Source organism: Globicephala melas, chromosome 7 (genome assembly GCF_963455315.2).
Source record: "Globicephala melas chromosome 7, mGloMel1.2, whole genome shotgun sequence".
Lineage (NCBI taxonomy): Eukaryota > Metazoa > Chordata > Mammalia > Artiodactyla > Delphinidae > Globicephala > Globicephala melas.
The window spans coordinates 37,962,789-37,980,190 of record NC_083320.1 but is presented as its reverse complement, the minus strand read 5'-3'; the positions used below and the strand labels follow the sequence as shown (position 1 = coordinate 37,980,190).

Below are 17,402 nucleotides of genomic sequence, written 5' to 3'. Positions count from 1 at the left end.
TTTCTGACACAGCTGAAAAATAAAACTGGTTCTTCCTGGCAACTGTCATTAAAAGTCACTTAATTTAGTTCAAATTTAATCTGTGTTTAGCACAATGGTGAAGACCTACTTAACCTGGATAAATGGGAACTATCTACGGCATGGCAGAATCCCTTTGGCAGTATTCCCACAGGTGGAAATTATTCCACCATATTTTTGCAGTAACCTACTTGGCTGTGTCAGCTCCACTGGTTATTAAGGTGTTAATCAAAAGTTCATGACCGTATCTTGCAGCCACATGGAGAGGAGTGTTGCCATCCTTATCCACACAGTCAATTTCACCTCCTGAAAAAGACGTTTTAATACAGAATTACATAAGGATTCAGGTTGACGCAGATACTACATTTTATGCTAGTCGCTCACGTTACCAAGTGTTGGTTTCGTTTCTACTCTGTGCGTCTCTGCTCTCAAGGACAAGAATGCTTTTTAAGGGGACAAGTTACCATCTGAGGTAGTAGTATTATTAAATCTGCATGGAGGGAAGTCTATTAGAAATGCTTTTAGCTAGAAACAATAAACGCTAGAAAGGGTGTGGTGAAAAGGGAACCCTCTCCTACACTGTTGGTGGGAATGTAAATTGATACAACCACTCTGGAAAATAGTACGGAGGTTCCTTAAAAAACTAAAAATAGAACTACCATATGACCCAGCGATCCCACTACTGGGAATATACCCTGAGAAAATCATAATTCAAAAAGAGACATGCACCACAATGTTCATTGCAGCACTATTTACAATAGCCAGGACATGGAACTAACCTAAATGTCCATCGACAGATGAATGGATAAAGAAGATGTGGCATGTATAGACAATGGAATATTACTCAGCCATAAAAAGAAACGAATTGAATTATTTGTAGTGAGGTGGATGGACCTAGAGTCTGTCATACAGAATGAAGTAAGTCAGAAAGAGAAAAACAAGTACCGTATGCTAACACATATACATGGAATCTAAAAAAAAAAATGGTACTGATGAACCTAGTTGCAGGGCAGGAATAAAGAGGTAGACATAGAGAATGGACTTGATGACATGGGGTGGGAGGGCTAAGTGAGAGTAGCATCGACATATATACACTACCGAATGTAAAATAGTTGGCTGGTGGGAAGCAGCTGCATAGCACAGGGAGATCAGTTTCGTGCTTTGTGACCACCTAGAGGAGTGGGATAGGGAGCGTGGGAGGGAGGCTCAAGAGGGAGGAGATATGGGGACATGTGTATGCATATGGCTGATTTGCTTTGCTGTGCAACAGAAACTAACACGGTATTGTGAAGCTATTATACTCCAATAAAGATCTATTAAAGGGGCTTCCCTGGTGGCGCAGTGGTTGGGAGTCCGCCTGCTGATGCAGGGGACGCGGGTTCGTGCCCCGGTCCGGGAAGATCCCACATGCCGCGGAGCGGCTGTGCCCGTGAGCCATGGCCGCTGAGCCTGCGCGTCCGGAGCCTGTGCTCCGCAACGGGAGAGGCCACAGCAGTGAGAGGCCCGCGTACCAAAAAAAAAAAAAAAAAAAAAAAGATCTATTAAAAAAAAAAAGATGCATGCAACAACAAGAAATGCTTTTAAAAGAGCTTTCCACAAAAAAAATTAAAAAACAAAACAACAAAAAAACCTTTTCACATTGTCTTATTTAAGGTTCTAAAATCTTACAACTAGATTCCCTCTGAATAAATAATGTAATCAAATGCCACAAAATGTAACTCTGAAGACACATTCAATTTTAGTTTTACTTGCTTAATTAAAGACCTATGTAAATAAACCTTATGCTAAAACATAAGAACCAGAAGGAATAGAGTGTTCAGGAAAAGATTTTATGTAGTTTGATTATCTAAATGCTGATGAGTAAAAGCATCAACCATAAACTGAAAAATCTGTATTTATTAAAACTATAACATTAACCATCACTTTAGTAACACAGTAAACATCTTATTTTATTTTGCCTTCTTTTTCCCCTAATTTTTATTTTACTACATTTCTTTCTTTCCCTCAACTTTTCGTATATATATGAAAAGTTATATATAATATATAATATGAAAGATAAGTAGTCTATTCATTCATTTGAAGAACCATTTAGAAATAAGTCAGACATCATGACATTTCACCCCAAGAACAAAGACAGTCTCCCGCATAACCATAATTTCATCATCATATCCAAGAAATATAACACTGATACCATAATTTTACATAATATAAGTGCATATTCCAATTTCTCCGATTATTCCCCCAAATGTGCTTTATAACTGTTTTTTTTTAAATCCAGGATCCAATCAAAGATTCTGATAGCATTTGGTTGTCATGTCTCTTTAGTTTCCTTTCATCTAAAACAATCCTCCTGCCTTTTATGTATTTATATATTTATCTCCCATGTCATTGATACTTTTGGAGACCATGCCAGGAGTCATGTAGGATATACTGCATTCTGGAATTGTCTGATTATTTCCTCATTACTAGATTCAGGCTAAACATTTTGGCAAGAATACCCCAGAGTTGAATTGCACTTCCCATCACATCTCCACAGCACACACATAAGGTCAAGTTTTTCCATTACTGGGTGATGCAACTTTTGATTACTTGCAATAGGTACAGAGTGTCAGTTTGGGAACATGAAAAAAAGTAAGTTCTGGAGATGGGTAGTGGTGATGGCTGCACAACAACGTGAACGTACTTACTAGCGCCACTTAAACATAGTTTAAATGGTAAATTTTTTGTACCACAATAAAAAAAAAAAAAGGCTTGATTATCAGTAAGAAAATATCAGTAAGCTGATATTTCAAAACTAAAATACATAATTTTAAGCTACTAATACTATAATGTTTAGTTTGTATATCTGAACTATACATACACATTTATGTCTTCCAGAATAAGAAATACAAGAGATGCCGGCCAGCACTCTCCACTGTACAAATGTCTTTTCCCCTTTTGTAATTAACAAGGAATTTGTGGGTGATACTTCCAGACTGTGCAAATACTCTATTTCCCAACAAAGTTTCCTATAATGATTTTAGCATATACAGCGAGTACTTTGTTCAAAAGTTATCTGAATTCTTTATTCTGTGTGCTTACATTATCAATTTGATACACAGGTTCATTGGATTTTGTTTTCAAAATGTTTACCAGCTTTGCTTTAATTTTATTAATGTGTAACACATGTGTCAAAAGTCAAAAATTCTACACTTTTAAAAAGTCCCACTCTCATTTCTATCCCTTTCACTTCACTCTCAACCACTTCCTATAGTAATTAATCACTTTCTTTAGTTTTGGTTTATGCTTTCTGTGTTTCTCTTTGCAAAAACAAGCACAATAGAATCTTTTATACCATGCTTTTTTTGTTGTTTTTCACTTAACAACATACCCTCGAATTCACTCCTAGAGATCCCTTCTTGGAACTCTTCCTCATTTTAGTACAGCTTAATTATTTTTCATTGCATGGATGTATTAGTTAAGTACACCAGTTGGGTATGGTTGTACCCAACTGGTGGGTGAAAATCATTTCGCTAATATCAGGAATGTTGTAGTGTAGTGTAGGTGGTAAAAATCATTTCGCTAATATCAGGAATGTTGTAGTGAATAACCTCATTCTGCAAGTGTTTTGTATTTGTTGGGTCTATCTTCAGAATAAATTCCTAGAAAGGGGATTTCTAGGTTACAGAAATGAGTATGTGGTTTTGTTAGATTTTGCCACGTTTCCCTCTTTAGGCGCTGTGCAATTTTGCACTCACACAAGCAATGTATGAGAGTGCCTTTTCTCCTCCCCAGCCTTGTCAAGCTTTTGAATATATACCATGTAATGAGTGAGAACTGGTATCTCACTGTAGTCTTTTCATTTCTCTTGTTAAGGAAGTTGAGAATCTTTTAATATATTAAAGGGCCATTTGTTTACCTTTTCCTATGAACCATTTTTTCATGACTTCTCCCTATTTTTCTAAGAGTGTGTGTGTGTGTGTATGTGTGTGTGTGTGTGTGTGTGTGTGTGAGAGAGAGAGAGAGAGAGAGAGAGATCTTTTATTCCTTAATTTTTAAAGGTTCTTAAAATATTTGGGAGATTGCCCATTTATCAGTAATACATGTTGCAAATATTTTTGGCCTAGATTTTCATTTGTCTTTGGTGTTCTACCCTGAAAAAAATTCTTTTTCGTAATTTATGTCTTTTATTGTATTTAGATTTTGCATTGTAGTTAAAAAGGCTTTCCCCACATCCTAGCAATAAGGAAACTGACATATGTGAAAATATTTGCTACATGCATTAAGTGATAATTGGATAAGCTTCCAAGTAGTTTAAGAGTCCTTGAAAATCATGAAATAAGGAGAAATCAAGGAGAGGGAGAAATGGGGAGTGACTGCTAACTGGGATAAAGATTTTGAAGGGGTGTGATGAAAATGTTCTGGAATTACATAATGGTGATGGTTGTAAAGCCTTGTGAAAATACTGAAATCCACTGAACTGTACACTTTAAAATGGTGACTTTTATAGTATATGAATTACATCCCAGTCAAAAAGGAAGGGCCTGAAGAAAGTAGGAAAAGGGGAGGGAGTAAAGGACAGGGAAGTACACCAAGGAGAAAAATCACATAGTGTGTACTCTTGCTTATGTAAGCCCACACACACTTATGCTTTTAATAAAAGAAAGCACCTAGGATATTGGGGCACTGAATATAAATTATTCTAAGGTTTTATTTCCTGACTATCCTGTTCATAAACAAATCTCTGCATCATTATGGAAAGCAGTTAAGTTATTGAATTGTCAGCTCATGCTCTTAGATATCAGGTACTTTAGAATAGGTCAAATCTTAAGCTTTACTCCCATCATCAATTATATTGGACTAGAGTAAGCTGATATTTTAAAACTAAAATACATAATTTTAAGATACTAATACTATAATGTTTAGTTTATATATCTAAACTACACATACACATTTATATATTCCAGAATAAGAAATACAAAATCCTGAGAAATGCAAATATTATATAAATGGCTTAGATCAATCTAAAAAGATATTAAGCATTTACTTTAAATAATATTTATTACTGAGAAAGTAATTTTCTCACTGTAGAAAATTTAGAAGATGCAGTAAAATACAAAGAAGAAAACAGAAGTCATCTATAAATTCACTGATTATCCGAGATAATCAGTATTAATACTCTGGATATATTCTTCCACTTGTTTGTATGTGTGTGTGCACTTGTGTGTGAAGACATTTCCCATGGTTGAGATCATAGGGTAGAAAGAGTTTTGTATCCCCATCTCCCCCTTAATATTATATCACAAACACTTCCCACGTCATTAATTAGTTTCATTAACACAACTGTAAATGACTACATGATATCAGTATTTAGAGAATTCACTCAACAAGTCCCCAATTACTAGGCATTTAGGCTATGCCCAAATTTTGCCATTAGGAAAAACACAGGAACGAACATAATTATACGTAATCTTTATCCACCATTTCAGACGATCTCCTTCAGCAATATTTTTACAAGTAGAACTACTAGATCACAAGTATGAATGTTTTTAAGGCTCTTGATGGACACTGGCAAATTGCTTTTGAGAAAGGCTGTGCCCATTTGCACACCCATCAGAGGTATACTTGAGTACCAAAAGGAAGTCATTGAGAGTCTTTTCAGATCTGAGGAAAAAGCATTAACTTCCAGGCCAAGACACTATTTCTTATAATATGACCATTATAAAATCTTCACGATAATATCTGTATGGTCCTTCATTCTAATGAATCCTAACTATGACCACCAACTCCCTAAGATTTATTTCCAACAAACAATATATTTTCTAGCCAGGTGTACTGGCACAACAGAGTTAATGAACGAGAATCTCTCCTAGAAAGTGAAATAATTACAAATATGTGTGAGCTTTGTAGAAGGGGAAGACGTTAAGAAAAAAAAACAAACTCCAATTAGTACATATGTTTACACAGGATTTAAGATGCTTCACTCTGCAGCCAAGACTTTGGCAGGTAGAGTTTAGCTGCTGCCAACAGATTTGCACATTTGGAGTTTGCAACTTAATAGCTGTTTACAAAAAGGTGATCCCTTTTTAACTTTGTGACAGAGAAATATAAATGGCCACTTGAATACAAATGCTGATCTTTCCTCATATCTTTGTGTCTGTGGCACAGTAGTGATTTTTAAAATCAGTTGTTCAAATAAATGGACTATAATCATTTCTGTAAAAGTAATAATTATGTATCTTTATATATACATTCTTAAGTACATAGGAAAATCTGGAAGTTTCACCAAACTGTCAATAGAAATTCTTGGGATGGGGTTACGGAGACACATTGATGGGGGTCATGGGGGAATCTCTTTAATAATTTTATTCTACAGTGAGCATGTACTAATTTTATAATCAAGAAAAATTAAAATAAAATTAGTTATTAAAAACTTCTAGGGACTCAAGAACTAGTTCACAGTAATCTAAATTTAGAAGTATCCAATTTAGATCATTTTTATGCCTTGGGGAAAGGCAGCCACCTGGTCTCCACGGATACCTCAGAGCAATCCAGGGTACATGTATCCGTGTGAGAGCTGCCCACAGTGGTCAGCCTGAAAGGTCCACCCACGGAGCTGATGCGGGGAACTGTGGGAGACAGATCCCCAGACTTCAAAGAAGTCTTTCAAACACTACATTGCTCATGTCCTTCCCAGCCAAGAGTAGGGGCTCCATGTTTACCAGCCTCAAACATGCCAAAAATTGGATAGGAAAAGAGAAGAGTGAAAAATACTGGAAATGATGGAATAGAGGGTCTGAGCTGATAAAGTCTCCTGTTGTTACTGTCATTTCATAAGTCAATTTAAAACTGTAAAAATATGGGTAATTATCTTGGTCATTTAAGATATACTTCTAGAAAACATCATAACTTAGTAGAAAAATAAAAGAGAATATTTGTTATTTAGAAATATGTTTTATATTAAAGTAGGACCTCTAGATGAATGAATTTCTATCTTATAGTCACTCCTGAAGCCTTTCCATTTTCATTTGCTTGGAATGCAAATTACATATCTTTTTAAAAAATTTTATTGGAGTATAGTTGATTTACTATATTGTGTTAGTTTCAGGTGTACAGCAAAATGAATCAGTTCTACATATACATATACCTACTCTTTAGTTTAGATTCTTTTCTCATATAAGCCATTACAGAGTAATGTAATACAGCAACCTGTGCTATACAGCAGGTCCTTATTAGTTATCTTTTTTTTTAGCAAATTAAATATCTTTACTATTCATTTGAAGGTTGCAAGTTAAATGTTGTTATCGATCATTGATTATTAGTGAGGAAAATAAATATCATGAGTTTAGACATACGCAGAGCACGTCAGAAGGGATGATTTATGTAGCATTATCTAGGTATTCATCTGAAATTCGTTTTTCATTGCACAAACAAGAATAGTTATCTTATTAAGTTGCCTCAGAAAGTCTGTGAGCCCAGAGGTCAAAAACCTCACAATGAATCATCCTATCACTTCACTCTTCCTTCTCAAACTTTTATTTTTAAAGCTTCTGTGAAAATAAAAACATCATTTTGAACTTCTGTAACCTGCTGGACAGCATCTGAGGCAGCCGCCTGTGCAAAAGGCCAGATCAAATGCCTTCTGATATCAGATTGTGTTTTCGTTTACTTCTTTCCCTCTCTGGCTCTTACAACACAGCTTCAGACAACAAACAACGTGATTGAACCGCAGAGGTAGTCTTTGCTTATTAACTTAAAAAAGAAAAGAGTCTTTTGGGTTTTTGTCTTAAACGATCAACTTACCAAAGCTGAATGCTTCTGAAAAAAAAAGTTATTATAAAGAATTAATAACCCTGACTAGAGATCAGTCAGAGAAGCAGAAAAATACTGCACAAAGTCCAAACATCAGAGCCATTTAACAAAACAAATAAATAAACATCAAGAATGTTCCTAAGCAGGTCTTAAGAGCCAAGTGATGTCCCCATGGGGGACAGGCATTCCAGGTCCTGTCGTGTGGTTACCCACTCTGGAGGACAGACACCAGGCCCTGGGGGTGTGAGCCTCTGGGCTTTTCCCAGAAAGAAACCAACAAACAGGAGGAAAGAAAAGAGCTTCCTATTCTTGTCCCTAAGGGCATTTTTTTTTTTTTTTTTTTTTCCGGTACGTGGGCCTCTCACTGTTGTGGCCTCTCCCGTTGCGGAGCACAGGCTCCGGACGCGCAGGCTCAGCGGCCATGGCTCACGGGCCCAGCCGCTCCGCGGCATGTGGGATCCTCCCGGAACGGGGCACGAACCCGTGTCCCCCGCATCGGCAGGCGGACTCTCAACCACTGCACCACCAGGGAAGCCCCAGGGCATTTTTTTAAAAAAGTCAAATGGAAGAACTCCCAGTTCTCACATCTGCAATGAATGCAAAGAACTGTCGGCTGAGAGAAGAGAATGCCAAATCATCCTTTTACAGGGATAAATAACTCTGCCAAATGCAAGCAACTCTTAGGGTAAATAGAATTCAAGTTAAAAACCATTTTAACCTGTCATTGTTCATACAGAGAAGAGTGGTTGAGAGTTCAGTCTCCAGCGTTAGACTTCCTGGGTTCTAATCTCTGTTCCTCAACATACATGCCATGTATCCCAGCAGAAGTGACAACCTCTCTGCCTCAGTTTCCCTATCTTGGAAATGGAGATAATAATAGCACCTCTTTCTCATGGGGTGGTTGGAAGGATTTATGTGGCGTGCTTAGCCAAGTGCCTGGCACAATGTGAAGAACACTCAACCAATGTTAGCTTTATCGTTATACATAAGTTATGTATTATAGCCAGTATATCCTCAGCATTATAGGACCCAGGATCCCACTCAACCCACAAGCAAGATGCCAGGCCAGCCAAGAATGAGATAGGCTCTGAGACCAGCTCCTTGATCACAGAGGACAAGACATCAGGTCTCTTTCAGAGGTCATCCCAACTCAAAAGTCTAGCAAGAATGTCCAGAGAGGGCATGGAAGTCTTCAAGTCCACAGGGATGGTTTTTAGAGAGGTCAAAGCAGCCAGCAGCACCCCCAAGACTGTTGTAAGCACACTAGCATGACACGGGTCTGGCCCGCGGGGATGGACCTGTAGGAAGGCAGTGCTTACAAGGTGAAAAACTGCTCTTTCTCTGATCTGGTCACTAGTGCTTGAAATTATTCTAACAGGGAACAATGCTTTTTAATGCCACAGAGCTAAGCCCTGGTGATGATGTTCACATTAAATTTTTAAAAATGGATACCAAATAACTCCCTAGTTTTGTTTAGTTTTAAGGCAGTGGACACTGTTTCTGAAAAACAGTTGAGAAATACAGTGGGATGAGGAAAGCGTGCAGAGGAGAGATGCTAGGGTCCCTCCCCACCTCCCCTTTACTTCAAGCAAAACAAAACAATTAAAGTGGCCTTTCAATAAAGTAAATGACAAAGGCATATCATATATTTCAAACTAGAATTAATGGGTGTTGTGCAGTTCATTTTCATTTACCTGCATTTGTTCACTGGAAATTTGTTGCGATTTCTTTTCTTCTACAGTTTCACTGAAGTGCTTATAAATTTCCTGTGCTTTGCTGCAGGTATTTTGCTTCCTCAGCATAATTTCCCTGGCTGGTCTTCCATCCAAATGTCAAATGACTTTTTAGTTTTACGACTTCAGTGCCTAAGACATAACTTAGTACCACTGACAATTCAAGTGTATGTCATCCAGTATTCTTACAGATGAGAAAAAGATAGGTCTAAAAAAACTGACTAATGCCAGAATTTTGAGAACTAGAAATGTGGGTCAACTAAAGATAGTTTAGGAACTGCTGGCTTCACCTGGAATGTCAGCATAAAATCTGAACTAAACCTGTTTTTTTAAAATTGTCTTTAACATTTGCTAAAAGAATAGAAGTTGCGTTGTCAGAGTCAATCCACTCACAGATTCTGGCCATGACCCTCTAATAGTAACGTGAACCATGCTGTGAAGTGACACTCCCTAGTACTTTGGTTGCAGAGACAACCCAATGGTTCAAACACACCTTTATTGTAAGCCTGGGAAATTACTAGATTATGTGATTTTCCAAGGTCTCTATCAAGCCTGTGATTTTATGATCCTTTATATCATGTACGTACCCGTTTTTCCTCTGAGTCACTCATTTTTCTTACCTTTTGCCCAAGTAGCTTAACGAGTTTTAACTTATGGAACTATGGTGAATTCAAAAATTTTTAAATAATTCAGATTTGCTGCTAGAAAATGTCTGATACTTATTTTTATTAGTTTCAGAGTGAAAAATGCAGGATCTTGAGCCTATACAAGTAGATCATTTCCAGTTTCAAAACTCACATGTTCTTTGACTGACTGGGAATTGACTGTGAAACTTAGTGGCTCTACGTCCTCACTCTTATTTATTTATTTATTTTTTTATGTGCTCACTCTTAAGTGAATTGGTGATGACGTGTCTAAGAGCTTTTAGCAAAGTTCATCAAAGGACAGTATAAATCCAAGCTTAATAAACTCTAAAACGGAGCATCATATTTCACATTCAAATGACGGACAACCAAACTCAGTCACATCAGGAAACTGTTCCAGTAATGACACTGCAGAAGAATCTCACATACCATTCTGAATGAGGGTTTGTGACCGTGTGAACCTTCCATGGACAGCTGTCATGTGCAGAGGACTTTTACCATCTTTACTCTAAAAAATGAGAGAGAGAGAAACAATGGGCCAGTGACATCAATCTGAAACATTCCTATGGACATTGCCAGCAATGCTCAATAAAGTGTATGTGATATCGCAAGTTATTGCCTAACTTCACATTTTTTTTATTGAAGTATTTACAATGTTGTGTTAGTTTCAGGTATTCAGCAAAGTGATTCAATTATACATATATATATTCTTTTTCAGATTCATTTCCATTATAGGTTATTGCAAAATACTGAATATAGTTCCCTGTGCTATACAGTAGGTCCTGTTATTTATCTATAACATCACATTTTAAAGAAGCTTCGAGACGTGGAAGTTATTCTAGAGAAGAAATGGGAAATTTTTAGTTACACGGACAATTTTTAAACTACCCTGGTTTAAACTGAGGAAATCATCCAAAACATTTTTTCATCTCCTGTGATCTACTGGTGAAGGTTTCCTTCAAGGAGTTTTCTTTTTCAACTTTTAAAAAAAATTGAAGTATAGTTAATTTACAATGTTGTGTTAGTTTCTAGTGTATAGCAAAGTGACTCAGTTATACATATATAGTATATACTATTTTTCATATTCTTTTCCATTATACAGTATAATGGATAGTATATGTATGGTTTATTACAGTGTTTTTTTCACCTTTTGTCTATAGTACATGAAAAAAAGACAAATGATGTATTAACTTGTTTGGCCCTGTTTGACCTGAAGATGACTAAATTGCTATAAATCACTGCAACTCTCAAAATTGACCTGAAATCCTCCACCATTCTCTACATTCTAATTCTACAGAGAAACACCACTTTCGATTATTCCAAAAGAGAAACATTTGCTTCACTTAACTCATTAGAAATCATAGGATTAAGATATGTAAATTGCCATGTTAATGATTATCTGGAAATATGTGCTGAATTTATACATCTCTTTATTATTCAAGATATAAATGATGGCATTCTCTCTCACAGATTAAGCCAAAGATGAAAAATGTACAGAATCCATACATTAGTCATCATTACACCAAAGTCCTACACATTTGATTAAGAAATAATCATTTACAGAATTTCTTCTAAAAATAGTGATATCCAAACAAAAATATTACTGTTATTTTAGACCCAAAGTATCCCCAACTGAGAGACTGTATTATGTATTCTTTCATTCAGATATTATTTAAAAAAGAAAAGAAAATAAAGAAATTTATGGAACTATTCTTTTTCTAAGTCTCAGAAGAAACGTTTCCCTAAGCCTGAGGTTAAAATATGAGATTTCAAAAACACAGGTTCATTTTTGTGATGAAATTCAAATACGTGTGCTTTAAAATGATTCTTTCAAAAACTCTACAATGGAAAACAAATAATCACTTAAATATTTCTCAGAGTGAACCACAGACTCCTGCATCTGAATCACCCAGGATTCTTGTTAGAGATGTGAATTCTGTGCCCTAACCCAGACCTAAACTGAATCAGAATTGATTTCATTTCTAACTTTCACAGCACATTAAAGTTTAGGAGCCACTGGAATGGCTTATGAAACCGCAAGGTTTAACAGAAGAATATTTATTATATCCTATAAGTCTATTCCTTAGACTTAAGAAAGGAACTATGCACAATCTGTGCCAAGGGAAGAGTTAGTCAGAGTGGTAACTGCATGTTGAGTGAAGTAAATAATCATTATAGTGAAAGGTTCTCAGGCTGATGGAGAAAAAAATAGGATTTTTTCTCCATCTTAATCTTGTATGATTATAACCTGAATTAGAAAAGATTGAGAAAGGAAAGGAAGATGGAAGTAAGCTTGAAGCTTTACTGAAATTACGTCTTTAGGGAAAAGGAGAATTAGTCAAGAAAATGAGGATATGATGCCATCACCAATCATAAGACATGATGGAGAAGAGCTCCTAAAAGCTTTCTGATTCCAGGGCCTGGGTCTTAGCTGGGATAAATGCAGACAATTCAAAAGACTAAAAAGTCTGGGAACCACTTAGGAATAAGGAGTTAAGACATACTCCCTCCAACAAAAAAGTGATGACAGCCCAAGGCTCTGAAGGAGAGAGAAAACAGAAATTGCAGAGCTGACATTCATTTGTCCCTAGATGGTGCTATTTCTTTAAATTTTGCTCCAGTATTTTCTCTTAAATTTAAGATGAAAACATAACTTACTAGCATTTAGTTAAATATACATAAAGCTGTAAATATTTCAGCATTTAGATAATATCTTTATAAATACTTAACCAAGCACTTTTCCATGCCTGGAAAAGAGCTTAAAGGCTAGGAGTAACCACCAACCTGGTGGTCACTAACTAAATTGCAGCCAGAGAGCCAAAGCAGACGTCACCAGTTTCTACAGTATATAGTTTACAAAGCTGGTCCCATTTCAAGGACAGTAAACACCATACCCTTTTCCTCCCTTGGAGTGCTTGTGCTTTTGGTAAAGGGACAAACAGACATGACCAAAGTTAGGTTAAATGAAAAGGATGGCAATATGGTCAATGGTGATGCCTGCTTCAGATCTACCCTTGCAGATCTTTGCCTGAGTTCACATGTCACTGAAGACAGACCTTAGCTGACTTTTTTTTTTCTCACTGGGATACGGGTGGCAGGAGGTCGGGAATTGGGGACAGGAAGCATTAAGGGTATCATAGCAGTCATTTTTGGGCAGCTTTGTTTATATGGTATAGGTGTAAAGGGAACTCATTTCAAAAAGCCATTGAAAACCAATGAAGGTCAAAAGACTAGTACTTTTTATTTAGCCTTTACAAGTTAGAGCTCAGAATATTCAGGTTGAGACTGAGGATCCTACTGAGTTTCATTGTCTGCCTGAGAAATTTTTCACATGGGGGTGGGGTCGGGTGGCAGGGAACTTGCCATTGCTGCTGCTGGCCCTAGAACTTCAGATACCAAACATCCCCTGAATGCTCAAAGGAGAAGAAATGATCAGTTCTCCCACTTATTCAAAGCTTTGCTTTTAGAAGAACTTCTTCATTTCTAGCCTCCTCCCAATTTCTAGGTGCATTCTCCCAGAGCAGATTCAGGGCTTGGAAAATTTTGTGACCTTGAGAACTTGCTTAATAGCTCTCCTATTGACTTACGGTTCAGCCATAGTCATGAAAGAAAACCAGTGAGGACGAAGAATATTTTATGACAAATATTAGTATTCTTTCAGGGCAGAATTCACCATCATCCAAGGAAGATTAATCCTTGAATTAATGAAGCGTTTCCATTCTCAGAAATCCATTCATTCTTTTCTTCCACTTCTAATGCTTTCTTTCCTCCTCCTCCCATAAACCTTCTCTAAACTTAAATACACAGTTACTCCCCAGGAAGGTGAAGGCACTGTGTTCTCTGTGGCACAGTGCCCCCTGGCGCCACAAAGCTCAGTGGCTCTGGTGGAGGGCAATAAAGTCTCTATAAAATAAATATAGCCAGAAACCCCAAAGGGCTTCCTAATTCAATGGAAAAGCAATCTAATACCCTGGTGTGCAAAAAGCCAATATACAGTCTAATTTTTTTAATGCTTCTAAAGGCTGGAGATGGCACGTGGTTGGCTCAGACATTCACCCCCCTCCTTTCCTCATTTCCTCTCTTAAGATCCAAGGGCCATGTCGCTATTACTGCTTACTCTTGCCTATTCCAGTTTCATCTTCAACCTCTGCAATGCAATTATAGAATATAACTTGGTCCTGGTACATACAAAGAAGGGAGCTGGTCCACTTCAGTAAATGTGTGATGGGCTTCAGTTCCAGTCTCTTAGGGTTAAGTGATCTAAAGGGCCCGTGCACAGAAAAGAACTGAGACCACAGGCAGGCGGAATGTTAGGTAGGCAATGGTAATTTCTGAATCTATCTTTCTAAGTCATATCCAGCATGGCCACGTTTACTGTCTTCTTTAATGCTTAGTTTGAGTGCTTCCAAAAAGAGCCTTGAGATGCTACAAAAATTACAACGTGGTCTCTGATGGAGAAGGGAAATTATTTCATATTTCCTCATGCTCTTCCTATTTGCAAAAAAAGAGTAAACTTTCAACAGATTATTGTATTAAGTATTGTGTCTCTATTATTTTATAGTAACTAAACTTTGTGATATCACAATATTCGAAATCAGGGACAGGGCCATGGTCAATCTAAGCAAAATGAGGGACTGTAAAATGCATGCAGGACACATAACCTTCCTCCCCTCTCCATCATCTTGCAATTTCTCATGAAGATGTCACTTTCTGTGTTTTGTGAGGACAGAGGAAAACAAAGTGAACACGTGAGTAGGTATTGGCTACATTTCAATCTGCTATTTTCTTCTAACTTTGGAAAATCTAAACAAATACAAATTGTCTTGCAATCTACAAACACTTTCAAAATCCAAGGGCAATGTGGTGCAGAGAGATAACAACCTCCAGTCAGACCGAATGGCTCCACGGAAATGTTAGATGATCCATGCATCCAGAGTTAACTCATAAAGATTCAAGAGAATTAGGATGTAGATAGAGTAGATGGGGAGACTGAGGGAGAAGGCTAGATTGGATTCAAAATCCCATTTACACAGATTAGGTAATACGTAAACCCAAGTCTCAGACTTTTTTTTAATGGTGCTTCTTATACTCTATTGATGATTAGCAGTCTACAGGAAAAAATTAACTATTAAAATTAAGTAGCTATGCTTTCCATGTCCATTTTGTGGGGGAGAAGAGAAGGCTGCCATAAACCAAGGCACCATACCTAGTTGAAGCCTCTTATCCGATCTGAACTGGCTGCTAGTCAGTTACCTGGGAGAAGTAGGTAGGTATGCCAGAAAGTGGCCTTCTAACCTCAGTATCGGGCACACTGAAAGCATCAGTTGGCATGTTTTACAGAGGAAATGGAAAGCATCAGATAACCCCGTGAATTAATTAAGGTTGGTAAATAGAGATACTTTATCTAACTTCAATAATGTTCCTTCCTTTAGAGGATCCACAGGATGTCCCTCAGACATTAGGATGGCAAGAGAAGTGTCACAAGTCTTGGGGACACTGACGGTTAAGCCACCTGTTTGCCTCCTGTCCTCTACCACCCTCCTCTTAGACTCTAACCCCACATGTTGGCTCTTTCCCCACCTCGGTTGCTTTGTTGCCCCTAAAGACCTTCATCCTACCTCCACGTAGGATCTTGGATGGGGTCCCCTTACAAGATCTGGAACTCTGAAATTCTCTTCAGCTAGTTTACTTTTTCATTTCTGCCTGCTTTCTACCTTCATGAAGACACTCCATCCCCTTCGTTTCCTTCCTATCTTCCCTAACTCGTTTTTTTTTTTTGTTTTTTTTTTTGCGGTACGCAGGCCTCTCACTGTTGTGGCCTCTCCCGTTGCGGAGCACAGGCTCCGGACGCACAGGCTCAGCGGCCATGGCTCACGGGCCCAGCCGCTCCGCTGCATGTGGGATCTTCCCGGACCGGGGCACGAACCCATGTCCCCTGCATCAGCAGGCGGACTCTCAACCACTGTGCCACCAGGGAAGCCCAGATTTCAATTCTTATACTCATCTTTATCTCCTCCATCTCTTGTCCAACGAAATCCCAGAGATTTCCTTTCTGCAAAGCCTCTCCCTCCGTTGGCTGTCCCCATCCCCCTGTCCTCATTACCTCTTATCCAGACCCATTTCATTGACTTCCAGTTATCTTCTACTTGTCCCCTCCCTAGGTCCACTATATCTGAAATTTTTTTTTTAATAAAAATGAAAATAGCTTTTCTTTTTCTTTTGGATATAAAAGTAACACATACTTCTGGCATCACAATAAGAAGATTAAAACAAATATATTGAAAAGCAACTAAAAATCCAAATCATAATTTTGCCCCGCTGGAGAGATAACTGTTGCTAGGATACTGATGTAGATTCCAGATATTTTTCTCTTTCTATGCACATACATAGACACATACTTTTTGAAATTATAAAACTGGATCATATTTACTTATTGCATTTTAATTTTTCATTGATTACACTGGGCATTGCTAGTCTTTTTGATACTTGCCAATTTTAAAGGCAAATATTAATGTATTAGTATTATAAACGTATTAGTTTGCATTTCTCTAATGACTAGTAATACTGAATATCTTTTCATAAGTTTAATGGATATTGTATTCTCTCTCTTGTGATCTGCAATTGCCCATATTTTCTAGTAGACTATCATACTTTTTCTTATTGATTTTTACGAGCTCTTACATATTAAATATGTTAACTCCTTGCTTATATGTATATTGCAGAAAAATTTCCAAGTTGCTCCCCTTTCAATTTTATGTTAAGGTTTTTGTTTTTGTCTTTTTTGTTGTTTTGTTTTGTTATATAAAAGTTTAAAAATTTTATGTAGTCATATATACATTTTTTTCTTTATGTTTTCTGTCTCTGGTTTTCTGTGGCCAGATTACCGTTTCTAATGCTCAGTTCTGATCATGTGGCCTCTATAATGATTAGCGGACCCACACCCTATAGAGGCCCCAACTCCTTGGGCAGTAGATAAGTGCTCATTCTTGGTCAGGTCACATTTCAGCTTGCTCCTGGCTCCTTTCTTTCATATGATTTATACTCCAATCACAATAAATCGCTATTCTGAGAGTTTGTCTCATATTTCCCCACTATTATAAATTAAATGAAAAAATATAAAAGGACTTTAATAGTGAATAGAGGAGATCATTAAAATAGACTGATCCAATATTCTTGAAATTAAACCTTGGAAATAACAATTTTTCAAAAGCAGAGA

At 37.2% G+C, this 17,402-nt stretch overlaps 1 protein-coding gene across 11 annotated transcripts in view; it reads right to left on the bottom strand.

The window, feature by feature from the left end:
* Positions 1-17,402, bottom strand: part of ANKRD44 (ankyrin repeat domain 44) — a 317,233-nt gene that overhangs the window by 102,441 nt on the left and 197,390 nt on the right. For all 11 annotated transcript variants that reach the window (XM_060302105.2, XM_070045932.1, XM_070045936.1 and 8 more), the window contains 2 exons: positions 10,616-10,694; positions 210-324 (listed from right to left, as the gene is read on the bottom strand). In XM_060302105.2, the coding sequence (XP_060158088.1) occupies positions 210-324; positions 10,616-10,694 (194 nt within the window). The remainder of the gene's footprint in view (positions 1-209; positions 325-10,615; positions 10,695-17,402) is intronic.